The sequence below is a fragment of the Convolutriloba macropyga genome, chromosome 5, assembly GCF_964194025.1.
Source record: "Convolutriloba macropyga chromosome 5, txConMacr16.3, whole genome shotgun sequence".
NCBI classification, from domain to species: Eukaryota; Metazoa; Xenacoelomorpha; order Acoela; family Convolutidae; genus Convolutriloba; species Convolutriloba macropyga.
In genome coordinates this window covers 23,883,957-23,902,389 of record NC_134472.1, presented here as the reverse complement: position 1 = coordinate 23,902,389, position 18,433 = coordinate 23,883,957, and the positions used below count along the sequence as shown (strand labels likewise).

The 18,433-nt window shown below is 37.4% G+C and overlaps 2 protein-coding genes across 2 annotated transcripts in view; one reads left to right on the top strand and one right to left on the bottom strand.

The window, feature by feature from the left end:
- Window positions 1–14,974, top strand: part of LOC142340318 (fer-1-like protein 6) — a 41,765-nt gene extending 26,791 nt beyond the window's left edge. Inside the window, exons 5-7 of the mRNA XM_075390892.1 lie at window positions 44–162; window positions 611–793; window positions 14,539–14,974. Of these exons, the coding sequence (XP_075247007.1) occupies window positions 44–162; window positions 611–793; window positions 14,539–14,949 (713 nt within the window). The 3' untranslated portion in view covers window positions 14,950–14,974. The remainder of the gene's footprint in view (window positions 1–43; window positions 163–610; window positions 794–14,538) is intronic.
- The window catches only part of LOC142339251 (vacuolar protein sorting-associated protein 28 homolog), an 83,623-nt gene that overhangs the window by 11,136 nt on the left and 54,054 nt on the right, over window positions 1–18,433 (bottom strand). The gene's annotated exons all lie outside the window — the stretch shown is intronic.

The following is an 18,433-nucleotide window of genomic DNA, read 5'->3' as shown; positions in this document are numbered from 1 at the left end:
TCCCTCTATGAGAGCTGGTTTAGTGAGTAAAATTTATTCTCAGGCATGGAATCGGATCGTCAACGGACAGACGTGCATTACAGGTGTATGGATGGGACAGCTCTGTTCAATTGGAGATTCGTCTTCGAATTCCGATTGGTGCCTCAAGAAATGAAAATCGAGGTGATCATTACGAAATCAACTATCATTTTTAAACTGCTAAAACAGTCACAACAAACCGAACCATAAAAGGCAAATAGAAAACAATTTATCGAAAAGTCAAAAGTCTTGAAGAGCATTATAATAAATGATCCTCAGTCTAGAGATATTTACGATAAAAGGCTTTAATGAAAGTCTCTTTCCAAATATCTGAGACAAATATGTTTAAAAAAATTGTTGCTACAATCTATAATTGATATTTCACACCTTAGTAGGCTAAACAAGTCATTATCAGTGCAATCACACAAGTTCCCACAGTACGGTGAACGCAAAAATAGTGAACACAGTCCGGGGGGGGGGGGGTACAGGAAACAGTTCTCTCATGTGAACTGTCAAATTATTGTTACGCGAATAATTTGAAAGGCCGTGTTCAACAGTAATCGCATGAATCACTTCAGTATTCTTGTTCAAGGTGAAAGAAAAACGCCGCTTCTTTGCGAGACATGGTACCAACCGCTATGTCCCCCCAGTTGTACATTTCCAAGTATGGGACAATGACTTCATTCGGCCGGACGAATTCATTGGGGAGACCAGCTTGAATTTGAGCAAAATGCCCCGCCCAACCCAATTTGTCAACGAATGTGGATTTTTAATGGTTTGTTTAGTGATCTGTTTTAAAGGCCTAAATATTCTTAACCAAACAATTTGAGGTGTTCAAAAACTTGTTAAAAGACAACCTATGCTGACCAGTAACTTCTTTTGTAAACACTGAAAAAATTGCCAACATCCGATGGCATTTAGTCGTTCAGCAGCTCTCATAGACTTAATCTTCGGATGTTTCATCGCCTCAAGTGCTAAACAATAATTTCATGAATTATAGAGAACAAAATGCTGAGGCAGGTGGTCCAAACCAACCATCGTTGAACCATAGCACACTTAGAGCCTCCCAATGCTTCAAATAACTTTGAGCTTTATCTGTTTATCCCGTTTCTTTTGATAAAAGAATATTGTTGTCGTTGTATGAATTCTCGGCTACGGCTGAAGGGATTTTCTCTTGAGTTTAGTCCTAAGACATTGTCCCTTTATTTCTGCATGTTGGACAATGACCTGCCAATAGCCAGGTACAAGGATTGATCTCCGAATAATTTCTTTCGATATAATTCTGCATGATCAACAAAACTCGTCTCCAGTCCAGTTTAAGATATCGGAACTGTTTCTTGTCTTGTTTACTAGTTCACAGATGAATCTCCCCCTCGCGACTTCTCAGTCCTTGATTTAGTTAGTTTGAACATTTCTCTATTCCGAGTGGTGAGCGGAGTTTCTGGAAGTAGTTTGGGGTACTGGTTGTTTGCTCTAAAGGATGTCGAAGAGAAGTGTATCATTCATTTGTATGAACATCGGTATTGCTAATAAATTGAGTAGCCGTAGGCTTTTTCCATAGGACTCATAGAACCAATAATCCACTTCACTGGTCGCTTCTGAAAAGATTCTCGTCGACTTCTCATTCCTCTTGAGACATTACTAGTTTACTAGTTCTTTACTAGTTCACAACTTTACTCAACTTTACTAGTTCACAGATGAATCTCCCCCTCGCGACTTCTCAGTCCTTGATTTAGTTAGTTTGAACATTTCTCTATTCCGAGTGGTGAGCGGAGTTTCTGGAAGTAGTTTGGGGTACTGGTTGTTTGCTCTAAAGGATGTCGAAGAGAAGTGTATCATTCATTTGTATGAACATCGGTATTGCTAATAAATTGAGTAGCCGTAGGCTTTTTCCATAGGACTCATAGAACCAATAATCCACTTCGCTGGTCGCTTCTGAAAAGATTCTCGTCGACTTCTCATTCCTCTTGAGACATTGGCGCAGAATGAGCCACAGAGCAGAACTAAGAGAAATTTGTTAATAGTTAAGCGCATTTGTCGACAGCAAAAGACATTTTGTTTTTTGTAGTCCATTTGTCGAGGACTGTCAGGCCCTCTGTATCTCAAGCTGTGTCCTGTTCACTGCCAAGAATTTTAAAGTCATCGGTAAAAAATGAAAGGTTCGCAAAATTGTAGAGCTTCGGGTAAGTCGTTTATGAACATACAAAACAGGAGTGGGTCAAGAATAGAGCCTTGTGAAACACCACTTGTGAGGTACATTTTGGTGGAGTTAGTTTTAGCAATGCGTACAACTTGAGATTGGTCCTCCAGGTTATCAGACAGAATCTCCAACATGCAAACTCCAACTCCGATTCCCGCAATATTCTTGATGAGTTCAAAGTGTGGGACGCGGAAGAACGCTTTAGAAAAATCGGTGCAGAAAGCCACTACATCATCTTACGCGTTACTATTCATCGCGAAGTGGATACTCTGCAGAAACGAAAGCATGTTTGTCCGCAGTGATCTGTTTGTTTTTACAAACCCACGTTGCTCCTTGACCAAATGATTGGCAAAGAGTTTGTAGAGGGGCTCGTAGATGCAGCGTTTAAAACTTTTGTGTCGAGTAAAGATACTGCACGTTAGTTGCTCACAAGGATTTTGTCTCCAATTTTATATATTGGTAACAACAATGCTTCTCTCCAAGATTTGTTCTTAGTCTTTCGATAAAGTGTATTCACGATGTTCGTCATTTCCACATTCGTTGCCTGATAGAAGATGGGCGGAATATTGTTTGCAACGCTCGCTTTATTGGTCTCTAGAGAACGGAGAAATTCTTGGATTTTTGTTTTGGGGATGCTGAAATTCTTGATTTTAGGGTTTTCACTTTTGATGTCCTGCATGCCGAACTTTTGTTTAGGCAAGAATACTGAAAACAAATAGCTGTTTAACATGTTTGTCTTTTCTGCCTCACTCTCTCTACCTTCATGATCATTTGTTATTTTCTTCGGTAATGAGTCCAACTTATTCAGGTGTCTCAAATGTTTGAGAACTCCTTTCAGAACTCCTTCTGGTTGCCAAGATACTTCCTTGGTAGTCAACTCTGTCCGACAGTTTTGTAGAACTAAGTCTCGCAACAGGCCTTTTCGGATAGGACGTCAGTTTAGTGATGCGGACTCTTTCTTGTGTCAGATGCTTTTTCAGCAAATTAGATGTAGAAAGATGGATCCATGGTGGCAGCTGCTGACGTTGTCTTTTTCTCCTCGGACCCACTTTGAGACGATTTCTGTGAAGTATTTTTTAAGTCCTAGATACATTTTGTTGATAATAGTGCGGCACGTTCAGACAAAAGGCAATCGTTTCGTCGGTTCGGTTATTTCTTCGTAAATTGCTTTTTAAAAGATTCACCTGCAATATAGTTTTCTTGGTCAGAAAATCATATAGGTAGTCAACGCTGAGATTCAAGCCCGGGCGTGGGATCCTGCAAGGTCTTCTTTAAAATCCTTACAGCCTAGTTTTGCTTTAAAATCCCATCGGATTATGCAATTTTTTTATTTTAGACTTCTACATTTGTCTAGGAAATCTTTGTAAAACTTTTCTGCATGCTTCTTGTTGGAGGTAACTAGACCCATATGTGGGGCGTAGCATTTTAGTACGTTAAAAACTGTTTCTAGTAAAAGTAGTACTAGTAGTACTAGAGACGACTTCTGTAACTCAGCCATCGGTTGTCCGCATCCTTCTTCGTCAGCTAGATGAGCTTTGAGAACGTAATACAGTTAGTGTATAAGCAACAAACTCTCCGCAGCAGTGTTCGTTCTCTGAAAATTTCTTCTTAAGTAATTGTGAGCAGATGTTTGTAATGCGTTCCTTTCTTTTCGACTTATTCATCAAATGTGTTTTTCTACTGAATATATTGTACTAGGTCGGCTTTTCTCAACCGAAAGTTTTCATTGCTTTTACACAATTCAGTTGTTGGTACGACAACTGCCATTATGCCTTTTTAACTGATCTCAAACGAATTTTGTAACAACTCTATTAATCCTGTCGGTAATTTTTAATGCGATTTTTAATTTGACCGATTTTTCTTCTGACCCATTTGGCTTTCCGTCCTCAAAAACAGGATAAACAGATAATGCCTCTTAAGTGCCCTTAGAGCCTTTCAGCTCACTACTCTCCAAATATGCGATTCACAGAAACTGTTTTGGAGACTAACACTTATGAATTCAAAGGCGGACCCCAGAGTTTCCCCAATCAACGGCCCGGTGCACCCTCGCCACCAGTAAACCCTGGCTAGCATGCTGACGCAGCAAGCGGTAGCTGGTCGGTTATCTTCTTGTTCGTTGGTTTGTGTTGTAATTGATAAATTGGTTTACGTCTAGATTGTAATCTCCGTTGTTGTTGCTGATGTGGTTTTCAGGTAAGAAACTGAAGGGAATTGATCCCAAGTTTGAGTTTAGAAAACTGTCCCCGTTTCCCTGCAGTTCTGGCAGTTGCAAGCAATCAGCCAAGTGCAGGAGTTGAGTTCTTAGTAAGTAGCATCTACAACTCTCCAAGAAAGCCCGATCAGTCTTTATAGTCTCTATAGTCCGAAAGGGTTCCTTAACGTAAACGCGTTGGTTTACTCTGTTTGTCCAACGGGATGATCCGAACACGAATTCATTCCTCATCTTTTCAGTTCTGGTATTGGCAAATTGGCGTTATTACAATAGGTTACGAGTCTGTGTAGATGTAATTACATAGAAAGAAGTAGAATAGCTGTTTACACCCAAAAATTCAATCGCTTTTACAAAGTCTAATATTTGCTACGATAACCTCACATGTACCCTCTCTAGTTCTTTGGCTTGTGTTGTACTTGATAAAATAATTTATGTCTAAATTGTAATCTTTGTCGGCGATATTACAGTAGAGTATCAGTCTGTAATTCTAATTACATAGAGAGAGGTAGATTTTGAATTGTAGAAGGTGATCGTTGTAGCCGATAAGAGAACCAAGGATAAACTTTAAAGCATTTTTTGTTATTTCTCTAAAAAGACTCAATCGCTTTTGTCGAGATGACATAACTCGCGAATCTATTCTGTTTTGCCTTCGCCTCAGTGTTTTTTCTGACTCACAGTTACAAATTATTTGTCGTCATATAGCACGTTACCATCGGTTCAAAAAATTTATGCTCACTAAGCTGCGGGGGGGGGGGGGTGGAGAATAGATCCTTATTGGCTTGCATATGATGCATATGAGGCAATGGGCACAACATAACCCTTTTAGTCATTTAGTTTGCTAGGACACTGGTGTTCACAACATTGTATTATATGTTGTTCATTCAAGCACAATATTGTATTACATTGTTTCTTAGAAATGTTAATTTAGGCGTTATTTTGCATTTTTGGTGTAAAGGCACTCTGGAAAATTTAGTTCAAAAAGTGAGTGAGCTTTGTTCGAGTCATTCAAAGCTGTGTTTTTTTTGTACCCAAAAATTTCACAGGGATACGGTGGTGCTTTCATCACTGCTCTTACGTATCTTTCTATTTTGCTGAAACTTTTGGAACTGAATACTTCAGTTTCATTTGTGGTTTGGTTTTGTATCGTTCTTTTTATTTAATTCTGCAATCAACTCAACTGTTTTTGATAAATTTCTCTGATCGTTCTTTTTAAAGTTTTCTGTTGTATTGTATCAGTTTCTTAAAAATGAGATGTTTGCTATGTTATCCAGGGAGGCAATTTTGACCCTAGCACTTTTGAAATGTTTTCATCAAGATATTAATTAACCATTGATACCACTGACTGAGCCATTACTAAAGCAATATTTTCACAGCTCTCGAACGAACCACAAAACCTCAAAAGCTTTGAGCTACTGCAAACACAGGATTTGTCATCACGATGGAATGAACTATTCAAATTGTCACAGACTAGAACAGAAAAAATGAGAAAAAAATTCGGCTTCCGCATATCTTGACAGTCCAACAAAGTAAACCACTTGATTGATTTAACCTCATTGACTGGACTCAAGAAACAAATTATACGACGAAATTCAACAAAAACATCATCTGCAACTGGCAGCTCGCATGCGACTGCCAAAACTACAAAAAGGTGGACAAATTTCCAAACTGAATATGTGGTATAAATGCCGTTTGCTGTAAAGCAGTAAAGACTTTACAACAACAACAACAACAATACTGTAAAAACAGTTTTCGGACGTTTATCTCATTATACTTATGCCAACCGTCTTTCATTTAGAACAAAATCTGCCAGTTTATTGGTTGCTACTATATCGACATCAAAATTAACTTTCTTTGAAATGGGTAGTGACATGAGCTTTTACAATTGTCTGTTTTGTTTTGATCAATTTAAGCATTTCAAGGGTAGACTCTATCCAGAACTGGGGTTCATTAATCAAAAATATGTTTAATTCTCTGAATTCCCTACTTTTCTCTCTGAAATTGAATAGTTGATCAGAATTAACTTAAGTTAGATGATTCAGGCAAACTTTTTAATAGTCATCGCTGCAGTGAATTGTTTTCCAGTCAAAGCTTACAAAATTAAAATTACAAGCGTTACAAGACAGTTGCGGTACTTTTCAATAAATTTCGATTGCTTGAAACCCTATTTAACAGGTTATGGAATCTTTCAGGATTCCAGCTGTATGCGCGTTTTTTGTGGTTGGTTAAAACCACATGGAAATAAAATTAAAGAGTTATTTGAGGACACGCTAATTACAACAGTTTTTAATAAATTGGGGCTTTCTGATAGGCCCTTTACATTTAAAGTTTCCCCGACAGCAATTATTAGGACACCTCCATGTTTTGAAGGTTTTCCCCGTTGTCAGAAAATCCCTCTCACCGAAAAATTTTATAACCGCTTAGAGTTAGGGCTTCTTTACAGACTCCATCACTAAGCAACGTTTCGTTTCAACAAATAACGTCAAAGGTTTTTTTTTATCTAGGACAGAGTTTGTAGAAGAGCATCTTTCATGTGAGGTCCTAAAAATTTTGGGCATTAAAAATAACAATTATGGTTTCAGACTTGTCCCTGCCTTACTTCGAATCCTTCAGTTTTCAACCCAGTCATTGTTACTTTTCCTGCGAAGCTCTATATTTTGGATCCCTGTTGATAGTACCACCCGTTTTCAGCCATTCAAGTCTCCTTTTTAGTAGCTTATTCTCCTTTTGTGCTTGTTGTGACCTGAGTTCTCTGGTTATGTACATTTTTTTGTGATAGTTGCCTGCATTTTTGATAAAAAAAAACATTAACAAGATACGTTTGTCCCAGCTCTTGGTGAGTTTTTTTCGGATCGCTCTACACTTGTTTGCTTTAATGGTACCAAATCTCCGACAGCCATTAATCTAAGCATTCAATTTTAGATAGCTTGTTTTTGCGTTACATCTGATCTCCCGGACTGGGCTCTTTGCTTCGGGGCCCCTTTTTTATTTTCTTCGACCTCTTTGATTCCTAGGCCGTTTTCACCAGGTAATCGATTGTTATTAACCTCATTATTTTCAACTCAATGCGCTCTCGATCCTCCAGTGATGTCCCAAGTTTTTCATCAACTTTTTTCTCAATCGTTTCAATCACCACATTTGCGATAACTTCTTGGTTGTCAGTGCTGGCTTTAATTCTCTGATGATTTTTTACTGCATTATTAACAATACCGTTTTGATCAGAAAGACGCAGTAGTTGCAGAGGAGAAAGATAACAACAGTTATTTATTGTTTTGCGGGTATGACTTCATTGTTCATTTTGGCGCATTTAGTTGTCAAAAGCATATACTGTTCACAGGATATGAATCTAAAGAAAGGCTTGGTTTCTGTTATATAATAAACCCATGTTTCACAATTGATTCACATCGCTAATTCTGCGGTTTTTCAGACAGTGGACTCACCATTTGCTGTCAGACTTTACCCCTAAATATTGACAAAAAAATGTTGATCTATGGTAACAAATGCGCAGTGTATCGGTTCAAGGCTAGAATTGAAATAGGCACTCTTGGATCACTAATTGATGCTTCCGCAGTTGCACGATACTGCACACTCTATGTGCTCTAGGTTGGCGCTGCTGTCTGTTGCGATGCAGAAATGTTCGTATCAAATTTTGTTTCTGAAAGATTCTTGTGGTGCCCACGCTCGTGTCAAAATGATGCTCTTTTGCTATAGATTCCTGGCGATGTTCCACGACGTTGCCACTTCGGGTTGCGACTCAACTGTTGGATCAAATTTTTCGTAGCAAAGAACGTTTATGAGTTTCGCTTCGTAGGGTTATGACAAGGAAAAAACCTTGTACGCGAATAAAATAAATTCGGCTGTAAAATTTTTGAGATTTTCAACAACGTCGATTGGCTCTTGTACAAAAATATGGTCATCAAAAAAATTTTGTTAATATTGACGAATAATATCATTGTGTGGTATTTTTTTAATTTAATGAGACGCGTGTTGTTTTTGTGCTCCAATAGAGCACAATCTAGCACTCAGTTGATCTGAAGTCATATGTTTTGAAAAAGAGAAGGATTCTATTTTATAAGATTTAAGTATTCTCTCTAGTTTACCTAGGAAGCCTCAAGCTGTTTGAGCTCAGAACCGAGACCTCCTGCTCCCAATGAGGAGCTCAAAATGCCGTAGGGTTGCCATAACCTTTGGTCAATTTTTTTAAACAAATGTTTGTAGCAATCTATTTTGTTCATTTGTTATCTGATTAAAGCAGTTTGTCTAAATTTGTCCATATTTCTGCATGACTTACAACGTTCCCGACTGAACAGTTCTCTAATAACCTGACTAATCCCTAAGTATTTGATCGCCAAAACTCATCAGGAGACATATACTCAAAAAAACTTGGAAGTTGTGGAATATCCTCTCCCCAACAACAACAACGTATAAAGCGTTTTTAAGTGGTTTCGATCTTTCTTTACCAACTATGGCTTTACCTCACTTTGCCACCCCCTTAAATGCATCTTAACAAAGAAGACAGATCTGGAGCTGGATACTACGAAAACCAATCCCTTGACAGCCATTTCAGAGCAATTAAAGTGTTGTGTCCAAGTTAGTCCGTTTTGTTTAGACAATTTTTTTTGCTTCAAGCTACAGATGGCAAGTTCCAGTTGTATTTTTGCTTTATACTAGCTGCAAAATTGGATTTATGTGTAAGTTTACAATCGCAATAGATTTTACTAGGTGAAAAAAAGTTGAATTGAGAATCTTAGGTAGTTGTTTTTGAATCAAGAGAAATTAGCAGCTAAATAAAGCCAATGCGTTTTATGCGGTAATAATATGTTTAGGTTTTTCACAAGGTAGCAAAAATCAGACTTAACAACTAAAATCAGAAATTAGTACATCGGTTGACAAGTGAATATTTGTTTAAACGTTGCCGCCGCCCGTTGATGTATCGCATCAAGGAGGTAAACAAAAACTAATTCAGATTATGTTTCAATTTTTGATAACAATAATTGATAATCAAAAATGTATCTTCAGAGGCTTTATACTCAGACCAAATTTATAGTTGTGAAATGAGGCTTAAAAGCAATCAACTGCCAGCGAACGTAAAGGCCTCTATGTGCGAGTACACAGGTACGGGAAATGTGTTCGTGGAATGTTGAGCAGGCTGGGTAGAGACGGCTACTTTCTGCAGGTTCATTTCCCAGAGCTTCTGGATTGAGATTGGCTTGTATTGATTGACAATTTCTTGAGTTTCACTTTTGGTCAATTCGAGAACTTGGTCTGCTTTACCATATGGTAGGACTGTTGTCATCTGTTATGTAGAATAAATCTCATTTTCTCAGGTTCTGCGTTTCTGCAAAATTCTTTGACTTCGTCTGCAGCTGGGATATAAATACAATTTTTTGTTTCTTCAAAAGTTCTGAAATGAATTTTTTCAAATTAAGTTTTGGAAGCGCTTTTTTGGATCATTCTTTTCTTTTGTTCTTCGTATTGGTAGAACAACAAAAGACAATTGATGATTGAGAAAACTTGATAATAGCATACAAGCGGTTAAAGAATTATTGTCTTTTTTATCATGTGAGGCTTTTGTGTGCGGTATTGTGTTGATTGTATCTTCGGCATGACATAGCATTGTGAAAATAACGAAGTAGAGAATGGCTGTAATTCTATATATTTGAACATCAGTAATTTTATCGATTTTGCTCTTCTTCCCACTATTTACCAAAATGCAAACATTTGGCAAGAAGTGTGGACAATTTATTGTCTACATCTAGCAGAAATTGAGGCTAAACAATCATTACCGTATCTTACTTTAGGCTTCTTTTTGAGTTTTAAGAATTCAACCTGTGATCTGATAAAAGTTGTACCCCTTCCCATAATATGCGAGCCGGGCATTCTCGTCATGCAATAAGTCGTTTGATAGCTTTCATGCATTTCTGCATATCAAAAAATTTTTAACAACAAAATAAACAGCCTTTGTAAAGAAGCATATGAAGGCAACCAAATGACAATTTACTTCATACATTGGAGCGGCAAAGTAAATTCGCACGTTTCTGAATGGTGGAGCAATGCAGCAGGTCGCCTATGATTTGAGACATTTTGCGACCATTACTTCCGAAATATGCGCTCAATTTCCAGTTATCGGCCGTCTCAATGATTTCAATCAAATTAATTTGTATACGTGACTTGTACGAACAATTGTTGTGGTTTCGCCTGGTTTTACAACCCACTGATGGCTGTCAAGAATAATTAACTTCGAGATATTATTTTTGTAGGGCAAAATGGATCGAAATTTTCAGTATCAACCAAGCAATCTGTTGCAACTAGCCGTCCACCAACTTTCAATATCCTCTCTTCGTTTTTTAATGGGTAAAGATGATAGGTTCTCGATTGTCGAAATATGCTTTCGCTTTTCTGCAGTCCATCTATTTTACCAGAGTACCTCACTTTGTTTTGAAGTATTTGTAGCATCAGCGCTCCGAGAACTATTGAACACAATTCTAATCTCATTGTGATGAGTGATTTCTTTGGTGCTCTGGACTTGGAATACAGTAGGGCAAATTTGATCTGAGATGCTCCCAATGATCGGGCATGAATAGCTGCCCCGTATGCTTTTTCGAAGGCCCCGCGGAATAAATGAAACATATTTTTTCGTCACTCTTTTGGCCAGAAAAAGTGATATACGTAGCACAGCTAGATGAGGTAATTTTTCCATAAAGGCGTTAATTGATTTGCTATACCTCGACCCAATATCATCATCTCCTCCAATTTCTTGTTCCCAAGTGATTTGGAAGAGGATTTCATTATTAAAACGTTACAAGTGTTAGGAGACTTATAGGGTTAAATACCTTGCTCAAGTTGCTAGCTTTTGCTCTTCTGATTGTCATATTTGCGTTTGCAGTATAGGGCAAGTTGCTTTTAACGGAATCTATCAACTTTTTTTTTGGGTGAAGAGAAATTTGTTTTTTAACTTCATTTTGACCAATTTTTGGGTTCGGCTGTGGCATCGGCATGCTTTTGAAGAGCAAATAATTTGTGGACCTCGAAACTTATATGCCAAAAAGCATCGGGCATGGTTCATCATTCGAATATACAGTTTTCTCACCACCAAATTTTTCATTTTTTATTAAACTTTTTCAACTTGACCAATAATTTTTGATTTTTGGTTCTCGGTGCTTGAGTAGGGCTGCTATCAGTTACCAGAACAACCTCTTGGATGTCTGTGAAAGGTTTTCATTGACATCAGTATTGACCGTTTTATTGCCTGATCTTTTGGTGGTTCCTCTTGCTAAAAAACTTCTGAAATTCGGATTAACACAATCGGGCTATTATGGGGAGTAGCAAATATGGTTACTTGCGTGGTGGTCCAGTAACTGGGATTTATTAGATTTGCACAGTCAACGTTGACCACTTAGGAAATTTCGATTATTGAATTCCGATATGTCACCACCAACAAATGTTTTGTCAACATAAATTGAATTGAGCATTGCGCTTCTATAAGAAAATGACAGAGCATCCTTTGCAGTGCCTGGTAATGATCTGATGGCCTGTCACGTGCTGGAAACGGCCCGTCTATGAGTTTGATTTGATAATAGATCATTTTGATGTCACCTCATAAAGCAGTGCGATGAAGTCAATTGAATGAATATCTTGAAAAGTCGGACTGTTGCTTTAGACCAACGCGACGAAAATCGCTGAAACTTTTTCCATTTATTGTTTTTGTTGAAGCGTTGAAAACTCCTCTGCATTTTTGTTGTCGTAGATATTATTTTACTGCGTGATGTGGAATCACAAAATATTTCTCGGGTTGCAAATGTTGCTCTATTTCAGGAACTGGCTCTAAAAGATTTTTCGTTCAATTATCAATTGAAAAAACACTGTGCATTTAGTTGGAGTTTCGGGGTTTTGTGAAATTTAATTGTTTAAGGGGAATTTGAGATTATTCCCCGATGTCAGAAAACCATTCTTGACTGCTTGGTCGGACATTGGATTCTTTTTATAAACTTGTGAGTCGCACTTCAGGACGTTGTCCCTTTTGACCATATATTGTCGTCGTCTCATAGTGATTAAAGCACGCCAATTCTTTAGGAGTGAACTTGATTTAAGAAAGTGCTGGAACATCTTCGATCTGTCAAAATTTTGGCAACGGTTTTCATTTCGTTGTCCAGGAGGCATATTGCATTCGAATTTCCTCTACGTTTATCTACTGATTCTGGGTTTGCTTAACCTGAAACTGTCCAGCCTAGCGTTGTTTTAGTGGGGTAGAGAGATCCTTGTTTCATTATCTATCCTTTTATTATCTGTCTATGTGAGGAAATACAAAGTAATGAGTCTATTTGGCCGGGTTATCAAATTTGATCATCAGCAAAATTGTAGTTGACGAGGTCTACATAGTCGGTCTCTGACTTTGCCTTTCCATGGCTTTTTTTTCAGGGCCACACATTTGAGACTAGTTTCCTCCTATTTTTTGAACAATTTCAAGTTTGAGTGAATTGTCAACTGGGATTAAGTCTTTCTGATTGACTCTCTCTAATCTCTCAAATTTGAGCAAGCCCATGGAGCATGGCGTTCCAATGATTGAGTTATGACACTTGCATGTTCGAACTCTTGCTTCGAGCGCTTTTTTCGTCCAGATAGTTGCATTTGTTGGTGGGAATGGGATTGTTCAGCTTTTTCTTCGACCTTACTCTTTTTGTCCAGAAGAGTAATCAATTCGTCAAATTCCAGACATTCAGTGCCTTTATCTCAAGTTCTTATGCATTCTGAGATTCGACAACCAGCTTTGCGCGAAGAAGGTAGTACCACCTGCCGTTAACAACTTGTCTGCCATATTAGCGAATCGAATACGTTACTTCATTGAAAGTACTGTATAGTAAATGGAGTTGGTACCTGCTATTTCTTTCCAGAGTCTGGAAGTCAAGTTGGTGTCGATGATCGATGAGGTTTCTTGCCGTCTCGTAGTAGCTGTCAGATGATGATAGGCATTTTATTATCTTTTCACGGTTACCAGATAGACACGTTTTCAAATAAATGAGTCGCTGACTATTTGAATATGTTGAGGTACAGGGCTGTATCGAATTGATCGATAAATCCTATCCATTCAGTTAGCTCACCGTCGAGTTTGGGTATCTGTAACTCTGGTATCTGTAACCTAACTTGCGACTGGAACTGTGTTGCACATCAGAAAGTAGTTTTCATTGTCATATTTTTGTTTTTGAACTCAATTTTGTCTAAGGCTCTTCCCATCTGAAAAGAGTTCTGATTGCTGTTGAATTTTGAAGCATCCTGCAGCTTTGGAGAGGGACAATCTTAGCTCGTCTTAGCTAAATGACTTGCTAAGTCTGTCCCATCTATCAAAAATTTTATTGATTATTGGCCCGCCTGCTTCTGGGACTCGTCTCCGCAGATGCTGCTTGGCTCATCTTGTCGGCGGACCGGAATAATTTACATTTGCAATATTGTTTTTTACTAAGATGATAAAGAGATGAATTGAAAGTTTGAATAAATTGCTTTTGAATGAAGAGAAACTAGTAACTATGCAAAGCGAGTGAATTTATTGCGGAAATTAAATGCGTGCGTTTACACGAGTGAACATTGATTAGACTAAGTGAGTAAAATCAGAAATCATTACATGCGTTGATGAGTAAATAGATGTTTATACAGTATGTTAGAATATAAGGCTATGCGACCAGAGGGACTTAGTGGCCCTGATACGAGGGCGCTTGCGCCGATTTGTTGGGTAAAAATCTTATTGAGAGCTTGGATTAGTTCTCACGTATTTAGAGAAGCACAAACTGGTGAAGGCACAAGAAGTCCCGCTTAGAATTTAAAAGTTAGAGGAAAAACTGGGTGTTATACTAGTGGTGTTTATGCAAAAAACGCTGCAGTCCCAATTTTTGTCCTCTCCCTACTTTTCCGCTCCCTTAAAAAGTAAATATGATCTCCCATAACTTTAAGAAACACCAGTTGAAAAAACGCCTCCCCAAAAATGGTAGTCTTTCGATTCTGAGGCGGCAAGTCTCTGTAATGCAATAATAAAGTCTGAGGCAGCCCCGAGAGAGAACGCTTATTTCTGCACAGCTGAAAGTCGCGGAAAAACTGTCGGAGTCTTGTGATTCTGTTTTAGATGGAAGATACCAAAATACGACCTTGGATATCACTGTTTACAGCAAAGAGATTGCGGGGATTTTTTCCAGCCACACGATTCACAAAACGAGGCGATTACAAAGAACTTACTTCGAAGCTAGAGATTGAACTTGAATTACTCACAGAAGAAGAGGCGAACGAAAAACCCGCAGCTAAAGCACGTGATACACCAAATGCAAATCCCTACTTAGAACCCCCGCAGCGACCAAAGACTTCTTTTCATTTTTGGCTAAACCCTTGGAGGTCTTGTAAACACGTTGTCTGGAGACGCATTAAATTTGTAGTGATCACAATCATCATTACAGTTTGCATTGGACTATTCTTGTTCCTCTTTATGTATTCATTCCCAACTTCTTTGCCACAGGCAATTATTGCAGGAAGTCTCTCCTAATTTTAAAGAAAACTAACTCTTCTTTTGATCATTAAATTTATATCAGAAGCAAACTAGTTTTTTTTCGGAGGCAGTAGAAGTGGACACCAGGAACCTTGGAAGTTAAAACTCTCGTTGCTCAAATCTTGACAAAACTATCCTCACAAGATCACACTATTCTCTTAGTGATCATTTCTCTTGATAATATAGCAAGAAAAATGAAGCTAAGTTTTTATCAATTAAAATGGATATTTTAGTATTAAAACGGTCCTTTACAAACTACGCGTTCATCGTCAGGCTAGGATGCAAGTGATTTACAATCTACCAAGATGATATTAAATGCGAACTCGGTGGGAGGGTTTTTGGATGTACGGGGCCCTTACGGCCTAAACGATGTGCAGGGGTGGGGATTGTGAGGGGGAGTGAAGTGAGAGAATGCTGTTGTGGGGGTGGGGTCAACCTCTAAAAGCCGCCCTTCACACCATAATTATAATTCTCCAAAACAGTTTCTGGGAATCGCATACTTTGAGACTAGTGAGCTGAAAGGCTCTAAGAGAACTTAATACCCGCTACCTATTTATCCCTTTTTTTGAGGACAAAAAATCAAATGGGACAGAAGAAAAATCGGTCAAGCGAAAAATTGCATAAAGACCTCAAGACTAATATAATTGCTGCAAAACAGTTTTAGTGAATTGCATACTTAGGGACTAGTAACGTGGGAGGCTATAGGAGAGCTGCTCAGCCACTTTATGACCTCCGGGTGTTTCTTCTGTTTTTGAGGACGAAAAATCAAATGAGTCAGACGAAAAAATGGTCAAGCGAAAAATCGCATTAAAAAGACCAACAGGACAAATATAAAAGCTACAAACTTCGTTTGAGAGCAATTAATCAACTCTTGGCGGCGAAATGCATTATCATAAAACAGATATTTCTTAGGAACAGCCGATTTTTTTTTTCAAAAAAGGAAACTAGAGTTTAGCATTCAAGACTTATTAACTCATGAAACGGATTGTTAGGCAATCAAAATACTGTGGTATTAATTTCAAGAGGGTTTCATATTAACTCATCATTGAATAAAAGTTATTTCCACAGAAAAACCAATTTACAATATTGGGCCAATTGGATGGAAAAAAACGGCTACAACTGTTATTTATATACTACCTTTTGGCAAAAACACTTTTAAAAGTCGAAAAGTCATTCACTCAATGCGGCGCATGATCAAAAAACTTCTCTCGCTCAGCAGAATTCTGTTCACCATAACAGATTTTCTCTTTTTCGCGTTTAGGCTCAAAAAGCCGCATAAACAGAACAACTTCCTGTAAAAACCAAAAGAGAGACCGATAGAAAACCAATTTTACTCTTTAAATCGTAATAACCAGAAATCCAGATCTAATAAACTAACTTGTTTAGTAATATTCCCATATCCTTAATTTTCAAGAGTTAAAAGAAATTCTATAAATTCGACATCACATTCGACGTCAAATTATTCAAACGTGATCCTGAAGCTCTGGAATTCACACAGCAAATACTTGCTTAAAATGATTGAGGCTTGATCAAGAAAAAGGAAGTCAAACGTCAGCAAACCGTACTTGCTATTTCCACAGCTGTCGTAGGGAGGAAGATTTGAGGATTGGCATCATAAAAGTGAAATTATAGCGGTGGTTAGTTTATGTTGGAAATCGGCTTTATAACTATAACTATAACCTAGAATTATTTGTTGCCGTTAATGTAAATTCAAAACTTTTTGAGGTAACTCACAGGCGCAGTTGATCAAAAGTCAAGAAACTATTGAAATGATTCGCGCTATGTTCACATGAGAAAATAACTTTTTACATAGTTTTTGTTCCGACCCCCACTTTAGTGGGGAGGGAGGAACTATATACTCAACTGGATTTTTTTTTGTTCAGACAATTTTGGCCGACCGATATATTCATCGTAGAGAATTGTGAGTGGTATCATTAAAAAGCCGGTCCAGCGTAGAATACGGAATTAAAAAGATTTTTCCGATTTTTGTGTCTTACAGGGAGTTATCGTTTTTAAAGTTTTGTGATCATTCGACTGTTTTTGTTCACATTTTTTAGTAAATTTTGCTGAAATTTCGCACAATTTCGCTAATATAATTCAAAATAAGTTAAAAATTTTTAACGGCAGAGTGTTTTTCTTACCATTAGAGATAGAAGGGCGTTGCTGAATTGTTTGATTGAAGATTTCCGGTTAAAATTTTTGATAACAATTTCAAAATTCAAACTTTTTTCATCAGAAATGGCACAAAATATGCTTTTTTGGACCACTTGGTTAAAGTTTGCCTGACTTAGTGACCTAAAAACCTTAACACAGACTCCTTAATCTCAAAAAGAGCCCTAGTTGCAACTAGACGCCGTATTAAGGTCTTCTGAACTTAAAACTTTGTCGTTTTTTGCAGATTTAACTCGATAATTATACAAAATGCATCTTTTTTTTCAATATTTGAAGAATTCCCCTCAACAACTGGTCTAATTCGCAAAGACTTGGAACTCTTGGTCAGTTAGAGGTCGCGCGACAAATTCAGGGAGAGGTTCGTTAATATCATGGACTCTTCGAATCAGAGACTTTTTGGTTTTGATTTTGATGCTGCATTCTTTTCAAAATATTTTGCTTTTGTTCTTTTAACGTTAATTACTGACAATATTTTTTTTATTCATGGCTCCATAAATGAGAGCTCCAACTTACATAAATGTGAGGCCGAATGTAGATAGAGTTTTTTTTTAGGGAACCAAAGGGTTTTTATGGCTTTTAAGAAGAGTTTTAGTAAAAATTAACTGAGTTCTTGTCTTTTGCTTTCAATTGTTATTCTTTTGGCAGTCTAAGTTTTAAGTTTGACAATTCAAAGATCTAAATTTCTTCCTCAAGAGGTGCAAGTGAACCTTTTCTATTCATTCGGTTGTTACCTAATGTCTCTTATGATATTGAATGTTTTTATTTTAAGGATATTTCTATGATTTTTTGAACTTGTCAAATTTATATCATTTTAGTCAACATTTTGCTTAATCTCTGTAAGTACAGGTCGACCTTTCCTCCTTGTAGAATAAAAACTATTTTTGTGGCCGATTTTTTTTACAAAAGGTTTTCTTGCTTTGGTTCTACGAGTTTTTATACAAAATTTTCTGATTTTTGTGCATAATTGCCCATTTTTGCTGTTATTTTTGTTTCTTTTAGAAACTTTCGGAATATTTAACAATCTAACTGAAAAAAATTTGACAACATTTGAAACTGAACACAGTTTCTGTCGTTTTAACATATGGTTTGAAGGGCTGCAACACCGTTCCCTTGCAGAAATTGGTAGAGTTTTTTTCTTTTGGCCTTTATTTTTTGTTAATTTTTGTTGTCATATGCCAAATATTGCGTAATTAAGGTCTCAGTGGCCGACTATAAATAAACCATTGAATTTAAATAGCTGATATTGGTAAATAACTAATGGCTGTTTTGACTTTCGAATTAAATTTCTAAAAAAAAGAATAATAGTATT